The sequence below is a fragment of the Camellia sinensis genome, chromosome 6, assembly GCF_055761805.1.
Source record: "Camellia sinensis isolate YWXY chromosome 6, ASM5576180v1, whole genome shotgun sequence".
NCBI classification, from domain to species: domain Eukaryota; kingdom Viridiplantae; phylum Streptophyta; class Magnoliopsida; order Ericales; family Theaceae; genus Camellia; species Camellia sinensis.
The window spans coordinates 154,789,923-154,801,338 of record NC_138966.1 but is presented as its reverse complement, the minus strand read 5'-3'; the positions used below and the strand labels follow the sequence as shown (position 1 = coordinate 154,801,338).

The window sequence follows — 11,416 nt, the reverse complement described above, 5'->3', positions numbered from 1 at the left end:
CAACCACCCACCACCACCATCACCACCACCACCACCACCATCCACTCGCTACCACCCACCACTCGTCACCGTCACTCACCCACCCACCACCACCACCACCACCCACCCACCCACCACCAGCTACCCACCACCCACCGTCACCATTTCCACCACCTTCTTTCCACTGCCACTTGCCACCACTTGCCATTTCTTACTCTTTTTTATATTTTAATTTTTTTTAAACATTTCGTCAATTACCAAATGCGTTTATAGTTTATGTTTTTTTAAAAATAAACAAAAATCAGTTTATAAAATTTTTATAAATATAAACTGAAAACGTAAACGTTACCAAACACACCCTTAACAACTTGGTAATGTAAATATTAAGTTTAAATAAACTTGACAGAATGTTTACTTCATGGAACATTCATAATGTCAATATGAATATTAATAAACGCTCCACCTTATTATTATTAAGGATATTTTGATAATTATATTACCCATAAAACTTATTAGAATATAAAAAAATAATTTGAATTAAATGAAATATAAGTAGGTCACAAGAGATTTATAAATAAATAAGGTGATTTTAAAGTGTTATTAAAGTACATATTAATAAAATCTTATTAATAATTAGAGTGTGGTAAAAAAAAATATTATATATATATATATATATATAAGCTGAGTAGTGTTTGTTAAATAAGCTGTGAAATAACTTTTTCAATTAATTTTTATTTTTTGTTTGTCTAGATTTTTCATAAAAAATAATAATAATAATAATCTATAATCCATTTGAGTCTTTTTCTATTTTTAAAAAAATAAAAAATAAAAAAATTTAAGAGTATAACCATAAATTAACATGTCCACAGCAGAAGCTGATAATCAGAAGTAAGGAGTGAGCAGCTTCTCAGAATCAACTTTTTTTAGTTAAAATAAGCTATTAGAATTAGAAGCTATTTGAAATAAGTTTAACCAAGCAGTCCAAAATAATTTTTTCAAAGCTAAAAACCATAAGTTGGCTCTGAAAAGTTAAAACAAACACCATCTATCATATTTTTATTTATTTTATGTGCTATTCAAATTGTGTTGATATATTATTATTTTTTTTCAATAGGAATGCAAAATGTGTTGATATATTATTTTTTTTTCAATAAGAATGCAAAAAAATATGTGAAAGACAAACCCCGCAAAAGACTAATGGCTACTTTTATCTACCGACAAATTGCTTGGATTGTTAATGGTATTTATTTATTATTTAGTAAAATACGTAAAAAATCTCTGATTGTTCAGATTGAAAACATGCAAATAGTTTAGATTAAAAATAAATCAAAAATTTAATATTTAAATTTCTAAAATTAAAAACTCAATAGTTTATTTTTTATAAGTATTAAATTCTAAGTTTTATTTTTTATTTTTGGTAATTTTTTCTAAATTTTAATGATACCTAAAATTATTCAAACAAGATTGGCTTATGTGTGATGGCAGCATACAATGTTTCTAATATATTCATATTCCCCAAGATTACTTAAATGTTGAGGATACATTAAATTAATTAATTAATTGACATTATACGTAGAAATGATAACTGCATTTTAATCCTAACATTATTTACACATATACTAGTATATATATGTGTGTGTGTATATTTTAAATTCATAGTGTAGTGGGATGGTTGGATTCTATCCCAGAAATAAGAATAGCGTCGGAGGCGGGAAACGTCCAACAAGAAATAGGGAAATGATAGTAACCATTTTACCTGCTCCACGGTGGGATTCCAAGAAGCATCCAAGATCGCCGAGCACTGTCCTAACTAGGAAGGGAGTTGCTCTTCTTCTCACCGATTAGAGTTCAAATTTTTTATTATTTAAGTAGCAGCCTGACCGTCTAGATGAATTTGTTTATTTTTTTAAAAAATTTAATTTGTAAGAATAAATTTTAAAGGTTATGCTTTGAGGTTGTTTTTGTTAAAGGAAAAAAAAAAAAAAAAAGCATTCAAGAAATTGGTTAGCCATATGAGAATTGGGATTCCAACAAAGCAATCTGGACTACAAAGTTTGAAAAAAAAAAGAAGGAAAATTTTATAATTTTGATGTAATTATAATAAATTTTAGGATAAATTACAAATATATTTTCCTGAGATTTACTTAAATTATAAATCATTCATTGTGATTCTAGAAATTATATTATGCCTCCTAAGGTTTTTAGTTTTATAACAAATATGTCCTTTTATTAATAAATCATCAAGTTAATTAACAGTTTTTTAAAATGTTAAAATTTTATTTTAATTAATAATTCAAATAATTTTATTGTTGTGTAGGTGAATAGTTAGAAATATCACTTTTTTAATTAATTCTGTTAAATAAAAAATTCTGACAGGAAGGTATTTGTAATTTTTCAAACCACAGAAAGTAATTTGTATTTTAAGCAAACCTCATAGTGTATTTGTAATTTACCTGAAATTTTATTATAATTATAATTATAATTTATATAATATTTAATCTTATTTTTAATAATAATTTATTAGTTATATAAATAAAAAATATTATTATTTTTTTTACATTACAATACTTATATTCATTTTGATTATTTAATTATATTAAAATTTAATATTAATATAATTATATAAAACTATAACACTTATTACATATTTTTAAGTGGAAGAAAAAGTCAGTGCAATTTATCCTAACTGATTACTATTATTATTATTTTATTTTTAACTTCACTCTTTTGTTGCATCCACTCCACAGATCCTTCATAAGCCCATCAGATGGAGGAGCTTGCAATGCAATTTGCAAATAACTCTTTCTTACCTTCGGCCGAATAACTATTCACTCACACTGTATTGCAGCCTACAATTGATTTTGATCTCTGATCTTGGTTTGATCATCCATGGCTTCTAAAAGAACCTCGGATCATTCTTCTTGTTTTGCTTCTTCATCATCTGCGACACAACCTCGTTGGAGCTATCACGTGTTCTTGAGTTTCAGAGGTGAAGATACCCGCAAAAACTTTACCGATCATCTCTACGAGGCCTTGGTTCAAGCTGGAATTCACACCTTCAGGGATGATGAACTTCCGAGAGGACGTGAAATTTCTTCGGAACTTCTCAAATCAATCGAAGGGTCGAGGATCTCCATCGTTGTTTTCTCAAGAAACTATGCTTCTTCGAGATGGTGCTTGGATGAGCTCGTGAAGATCATTGACTGCAAGAAAACAATTGGGCAATTAGTTCTCCCAATATTCTACGGTGTTGATCCATCCCACGTACGCGGCCAAATAGGGTATTTTGGAGAAGCATTTGGAAGACATGAAAAGCATTTTGCGGATGAGATGGAGAAGGTGGAGGTGAGGAGAGCTGCCCTCTCTGAAGCTGCTAATTTATCAGGCTGGGATTTGCAAAATGTTGCTAATGGGTAATTTTTAACATCCTTCTCATTTTGCTGCTACTGCTCCTATCAATTTATATCTTTAACTAGAAAATCCTATCCTTATTGTTTTTAATATTTAAAAATAAAATATAAAAAAAATCATGTATACTTAGTTCACTTTGTAAGTTCTAAGATGTTTTGAATTTTACCTTTCTTAACTGCATATTGGGAGTGGGGTTTGTGAGGTTTTGAATTTCCGTAATATACACTAACACTTGCTTTACTTTTAATTTGGATCAAAATTGGCAGGCATGAAGTGAAGTTCATCCGAAAAATTGTTGAAGATGTTTTATGTGAACTGAAACATACATTCCTAAATGTTGCTGTTCACCCCGTTGGAATAGATTCTCGTGTTGAACACATAAATTTGATGTTGAGCATTGGATCAGATGATGTTCGCATGATTGGCATATACGGCTTGGGTGGAATAGGCAAAACAACCATTGCAAAAGCTGTGTATAACCTTATTTTTCGCAAATTTGAAGGGAGTTGTTTTCTTGCAAATGTTAGAGAATTTGCAGGACAATTCAATGGCCTAGTTCAATTGCAAGAACAACTTCTCTTTGAATTATTAGGGATAGAGAATCTAAAGATTGGCAGTGTTGACAGAGGAATGAATTTGATAAAAGAAAGGCTCTATTCTAAAAGGGTTCTCATTGTTCTTGATGATTTGGATCAATTAAGTCAGTTAAATTCCTTAGCAGGACACCATGATTGGTTTGGTTTAGGAAGTCGAATCATTATAACAACTAGAGATGAGCACTTGTTGACAGGATTGAAAGTTGATAAAAGATATATGCTTAAGGAATTAAATCACGCAAAGTCTCTGCAGCTTTTTAGTTGGCATGCTTTTAGAGAAACTAATCCATTAGAAAATTTTGCAGAGCTTGCAAATGATATAGTAAGTTATGCTGGAGGGCTTCCACTAGCTCTTGAAATTTTGGGTTCTTATTTGTTTGGAAGAAACATCTTAGAATGGAAAAGTGCACTTGATGAATTACAACAAATTCCTCATAATCAAATTCAAAAAAAACTTAGGATAAGTTTTGACTCGCTAGATAATGATAGAATGAAGGATATCTTCCTCGATATTGCATGTTTTTTCATTGGAATGGACAGAGACTATGTCATTACTATATTAAATGGTTGTGGTTTTTTCGCAGAAATTGGAATTAGTGTTTTGATTAGTAGATGTTTACTGAGAATTAATAAAGAAAATAAGCTGACGATGCATGATCTACTTCGGGATATGGGGAGGGAAATTATTCGTGAAAAATATCCAAAGGAGCCTGAAAAGCGCAGTAGATTGTGGTTTCATGAAGATGTATGCTATGTACTTGAAAAAAACAAGGTCAGAGTCGAATCTTAATTCTTTCTAGTGAGTTAGTAAGTTTTCGGATTGAAATGCTAATTTCAGTTATTTAATAGTCTTTCTTCTTTTTAATTTTACATTTTGTTTTTTAAATATTACTTTATTAGGGAACAGAAGCAGTTGAAGGTGTGATCCTAACCCTACCCATGTTAAAGAAGATACAATGGAGTAATAAAGCATTTGTTGGGATGCATAAGCTAAGACTGCTTCAAATAAATCATGTGCACCTCAGTGGAAATTTTGAACATCTATTTGAAGAGTTAAGGTGGCTCTATTGGCATAACTGCCCATTGGAGTATTTACCATCCAATTTTCATCCAGAGAAACTTGTTGCTTTGGACATGCAATTCAGTAGATTTAAAACACTCCGGATAGATGGCAAGGTATGACATTCTTAGCAAATTCATTGTTGTTTGGGATTTGGATAAATTATGTAGTGGATCATGATGAAAAAAAATTATATAATTTTGTATATGTTTCTTGGTTTTAATTGCAGTTCAAGAGCTTGAAAATTCTAAATCTTAGTAATTCCAAATCCCTAACAAAGAGCCCTATCTTCTGCGCACTATTGATGCTCAAAGAATTACTGCTTGAAAGTTGTACAAGTTTAATGGAGCTCCATGAATCAATTGAACTTCTAGATAAACTTGTTCACTTGAATTTGAAAGATTGTATGAACCTCAGGTATCTTCCAAGTAGTATTTGCAAGTTAAAGTCTGTTAAACATCTAAATCTCATTGGTTGTGCAAAACTAGAGGAGTTTCCACAGCACTTGGGACATATGGAAAGCTTAACAGAGGTTCTTGCAGATGGAACAGCCATTAAACAACTACCTTTCTCTATTGAACTACTCAAGAATCTTAGGTTGTTATCGTTGAAGGGATGTAATAGGCAATTGACAACTAAATCCTGGTTTTCTCTCATTTCATCTTGGGTTTTACTGAGAAAGAATACTGACTCCATAAGATCTTTACCATCCTCTGTTTTAGGTTTGTGTTCCTTAACAAAGTTAGATCTCAGTGATTGCAATCTGTCTGAAGGAGATTTTCCAGCTGATCTTAGGAGTTTATCCTCATTGCGAGTGTTGGATTTAGGGAGAAACAATTTTCATAGCATACCATATGGCTTCAGTCATCTATCCAAGCTAGAAGACCTTGGGTTGGATAACTGCAAAGGTCTTCAATCTATCTCAAATCTTCCTCCTAATTTATTGGAAGTAAGGGCTCATGGTTGTACATCACTTGAAAAAATATCCGATCTATCAAAACTGATGACTCTAAGAATGTGGTTCAATAACCACCGCCGAATTCACTTTGAGCATTGTCTCTCAAATCGGAATAGGGATGGAACAGAAGAACATCACTGTTTTGAAGGTGCACGAATCATTCCCTTTGACAGGTTCAACAACTTACAAAATCCCCTTCAGGTTTCTCTCTCTCTCTCTCTCTCTCTCTCTCTCTCTCTCTCTCAGGTGCAATAATTTAGCAAAAAATATCTCTTTGAAAATTAAGTGAAATGTGTGAAACCAAATTTATTTTGGATCTGACCTATATAATATCAAAGGGGGTGGATTCCATCCATTCAAGATTATATGGACTGAAGGACGCCCTTTAGGTCTGTGGAATCAACCATTGGGTCCACCATGAGTTTTATTTTAACAATCCAAATTTTTTATTGTATTGGACATTTCGTATATTTTATTCATAAAAAAAAAACAAAAAAATTGGATCAATTCAATAATTATAATATATTCAATTCATCAAATTTGTCACACACCAAAAAAAAAGGAAAAAAAGATGGCAATTGCGTTTTAAAATTAAATAATATTTTTTTTGGTGATAAATGTAATAAATTAAATAGGTTACGATTATCGAATCAATTTAAAAAAGAAAAAAAAAGATGACAATTGCTTTTTAAAATTAAATAATATTTTTTTTTTGGTGATAAATGCAATAAATTAAATAGGTTACGATTATTGAATCAATTTAATTTTTGTGTGAATGAAATAGATGAAGTGTTCAACAAAATGAATAGTTCAAATTATAAAAACAGAATCTATGAGTCCCATGGACCTAAACAACATGGACTAGAGAGGAGTTGCTTATTAGATATGGAAAATAATATCTTAAAGCATCTCCAATGTTTATTTATTTATTTATTTATTTATTAAATTTGAGTAAAAGTTTCATTTGATATTGCGTGTTCCAACGGAGTAATTTGGGATTTTATCAAATCACTGGTCGACTGGGGATCCCCTCGATCGACTGGCCAGTGTAAATTTTTCAAAATTCTGAAACAAATATTGCAAGGAGGCGATTGATCGGGGAGACAACTGGCCGGTCGTCCGGTGCTCATGCATATTTGTAAAGTTAACGGCTCTTTACAGTAATTTGGTGAAAGGTTCTAGCATCCTCAATTTGCATCTCAATTTGATAAAAAATTTAAGATATTCTCAATTTGATTCTAATTTGATGATAATGTTGGAGCACCAATTTTGTATATTTATCATCAAATTTGAATTTGATGAAACAAAAGATGAAGCGTTGGACGCTCTTACTCTTACTGAATTTTTTCACTTGAATGATGTGGCAGTAACAATCACTACAAGAAAAAACACCTTAAAGGTCCGATTTTAGTCGCCAAATGTCAAAATTTCACTTTTCCCGACAAAAAAGTTTAGTCGCCCGTGTTGTCGCCAATAAACGGTCGCGAATGCCTTTGGCGACTAAAACACTGTTAGTCGCCAATATATATGTCTTCAGCGACTAAATATTTCGTCGCCAATAGTCAATTTCTGTATTGGAAATTATACCTTTGCCGACTAAACTTTTAGTCGCCAATAGTTCATTTTTATTTTATTATTAATACCTTTGGCGACCATTCACTTTAGTCGCTGAAAGTATTTTCAGAAAAAAAAAAAATTTTCGCCTCCGCTGCTCCCAACAGGTTTCGAACTTGCGATGTCCCTTTGCACACGCCAAACCCTTTGCACAACACTCCCTCCACTATGCCAGTACATCATCACATGATCATATATGCAATATATATTATTTATATACTATATTAACCGCAATTAATACAAAATAATATTTATAAATATAATTTTTTTAATTCAATATAATTTTTGTCAAAAAATAAATTATTTAATAAAAAAAAATTGGGCGACTTTTGGCGACTAAAACCATTTTTTAGTCGCTAATTGTATTATTTTGGGCTACTAATTATTTATTTGTCGCTAAAAAAACAAGTTCTCAATTAAAAATCAGCACTTTTGGCGACTAAACAGAAATTTCGTCGCCAAAACCACTACTTTGGGCGACTAAAATGGATTTTCGTCGGCAAAACCCCCACTTTCAGCGACTAAATTGCTTTTAGTCGGCAAAACTGCTACAATCAGCGACTAAACCTGTTTTTAGTCGCCAAAACCCTACCTTTTCGCTACTAAATTATTTTAGTCGCTAAAAACTGTGACTTTTGGCTACGAAACAAAGTTTAATCGCTAAAACCATATATTCGGCGACTAAACTTCATTTTAGTCGCTAAAACCCTGCTTTTCGGCGACTATACTCTTTTAGTCGCTAAAACCTTGCTTTTCGGCGACTAATTTCATTTTAGTCGCCATTTGATGCACTTTCAGCGACGAATTTTTTTTTTTTAGTCGCCGTCTGTGTTTTTTGTTGTAGTGAATTTTAAAAATAGGATTCACTAATTTTTTCACTGTTTTTGTTACCTATTACATGATAATATATTAGATGATTATATATTACAGGTTTATATCATCTTTTTATATCACCAACCTACTTGGAAAGATGTCATTTATTTGCATCACTTTGTTAATAATTATTTTCAAATAAGAGAATTAATCATAAGTATCTATATAGACGGTGACACAAAATAATAATAAATAATTGGTCATATATAGCATTTCTCTATGAAAATATGTTATTTGTTTGTATTAATTTCTTAATAATTATCTCTAAATGTAGACAATACAATGATAAAAACATATCTCTAAAAACATATGTGACATATATAACATTTCTTTTTTCAAATATAAATAACTTTGATAAGTCTTTTAATTCTAAATGATAAAATTAAAACTTGCCATTGTATTAATTTGATGTAAAAAAAAAATTCAAACAAAGATTATAGGGATACAAAATAAACATGACATAATCTTAATCATACATATAACATGAAAAGAGTAGGACTTATTATAAAATATACAGTTTCACTCTCAAATTATTCTACCTATATTTTATATTATTGATTTTGTATCTGCAAATTTATTTTAATTTTTTTATTTTCGTCTAGCACTCTACTAAATAGAAATTCATATGACAGCGTCTTCTTGGTGGTAGCTACTTCACCGTGGGCGACTATTTCTGTACTGGTAGCTACTTCATCATGAGCAGCTATTTCCCTACTGGTGACTTCAGGTATAATTTCAGCTATGAAATAACAGGGTCTTCTTCAATATCCTTAGAAGTGCCAGTACTGCGAAGGAAACACAGTTACGTTTCAGGGTTCAATGTGGAAGTTGTTTATTATAGAACTGAGGATGAAGAAAGCTGCTCCATGGAATTAGATGATTATCCATATGTCATTATTACTGATAAAATTAATGGCATCGATTTTACTTATACCCCAACCTTCTTCGGCATCCCTGGGAGTTGTGTAGATTATCTTTGGAATAGCTGGATAAAAGTTGAAGAATATTTTGGGTATAGAATTAAAGGTGGTGAACAATTCGAGATTTCTTTCGTTATGCCGCCACCTTTTAAAGTGAAGAAGTGTGCGACGTGTCTGATTCTCAGTGACAACGGAGGCAAGTCCACCTGGTACTATGGTTCAGTGACTACTGGAGCCGGCTTCGGTGACCGAGGAGGATGATGAGAATTGTCACCAAAACATCAACTGTAATGGGCCAGCTCACATTTTCTTAATATGAATAAATTACAAATATATTTGCTTAAAATCACTTATAATTTTAAAATTATAAGGGTAAATTATAAATACAATCCTTGAGATTTGCTTAAAATACGAATTATCTCCCGTGGTTTGGAAAGTTACAAATACCTTCATATTAGGAATTTTTTATTTAACAGGATTAATTAAAAAAGTGAAATTTCTAATGTTTACCTATACAATAATAAAATTATCTGAATTATTAATTGAAATAAAATTTTAATATTATTGAAAATTGTTAATTAACTTGATAATTTATTGATAAAATGATCTATTTGTTATGAAATTAGAAATCTTAGGGATAAAATGTAATTTTTAAAATCACAAAGAATAATTTATAATTTAAATAAATTTCAAGAAGTGTGTTTGTAATTTACATAAATTACAAATACTTCATTTTGGTATTTAGCTTCTTCATGATTGGAGAGATGTTCAATCTGAGTTATTGTTGGGCTTGTGGTCCTCAACCGGTTCACTTTGGTGATTGAGTTGTTTTTGGTGATTGAGTTATTTTTTTAAATCTCTGTACATAGATCATTAAAGAAAAAAATTAATTCAATTTGATTATTGTAATTATATAATTTTATTAAATTATAGAGAAGTTATGAAAATAAGCTATTATTTTGAATTTTATTATCTTTCATATATTTTGCATAAATGATGGTCATAAAGTTCAAACCCACAACTTTAACAACACCTAATGTTTTAGTTATTATAATGTCCTCCTAAAAACCTCTCTCTAAAAATCTCTCTTTTCCTTCTCTAAAAACCTCCTTCTTCGGCCTCTTTTTTGGGCCTGCTGGCCGCCACCTTTGGCTATGGCGGTCGGCTGGCCTAGCTTGTTTTTTCCTTTGTCTTGTTAGTTTTTTCTTTTCTATAAACTTGAGTCCCCCGTTTCTACCCACCTAGGTGTGTTTCGTTGCTGCGGGTGAGTGTTTGGTATGTCCTGGTTTTGTTATCAGTTTGTTCTCATGTCATCAGTCTGTCAATCTCAGGGGCGTCCTGGTATTTCACTCGAGCGCTCTTTGGAGAGCAAGAGTTTGAGGGGTGCGCTTTTTGGGCAGAAACAAGGGTATCGTAGGCGATCCAGTTCTGTCTGATTGTCACTCGAGCGCTCCTCCTGGAGGGAGAGTTTGAGGGGTAAAGAGGCGTGAGATTGTAGACTTGTTGGTTTTGGAGTTTGGCAGAGGGTTTTGGGTGGAGTTGATACAGCAGTGGAGTTGATGTTTTCTTCCCGGTGGTGGCGTTGGTGATTGCTCGGCTGGAGTGGGCATTGGGAGTTGGGAGGCGTGGGGTGTTGACTCAGCAGAGGCATGAGCAGTTGATGCAGCAGAGGCGTGAGGCATGGGGAGCTGTAGCAGCAGAGACGTGGGTCTTGGCAGAGGCATGGGTTGCTGATTGGACGTTGGTTGGAGGGGTTCGGGCTGCTTGGGTGTTTGTAGTTTAGTTCTTGTTAATTAGTTTGTTTTGGGTCTTGTTTTGTTTTTTTGTTTGGTTTGGGTGATTTTGCGGGTTTTTATGTGGAGATTCATTTATTTTAATTTCCTAGTTAAGTTCTTAACTTTTTAATTTAAAAAATCGAGAAGCTTAGGGGTTGGTTGTATGGATGCGAGTAGCAGTAGTAGGGGTATTTTTATACTTCCAAATCTCTCTCGATGCATCTCATCTT

General features: G+C 32.0%; 1 protein-coding gene across 1 annotated transcript; it reads left to right on the top strand.

Annotated features, from left to right (window-relative positions):
- Positions 1-2,775: 2,775 nt before the first annotated feature.
- LOC145792146 (disease resistance protein RUN1-like) lies at positions 2,776-11,413 on the top strand. The gene is made up of 5 exons (XM_082872716.1): positions 2,776-3,392; positions 3,657-4,758; positions 4,887-5,162; positions 5,276-6,205; positions 9,124-11,413. The coding sequence occupies exons 1-5, from the start codon at positions 2,869-2,871 to the stop codon at positions 9,670-9,672; spliced, it is 3,381 nt and encodes a 1,126-aa protein (XP_082728842.1). The 5' UTR covers positions 2,776-2,868; the 3' UTR covers positions 9,673-11,413.
- Positions 11,414-11,416: the final 3 nt, after the last annotated feature.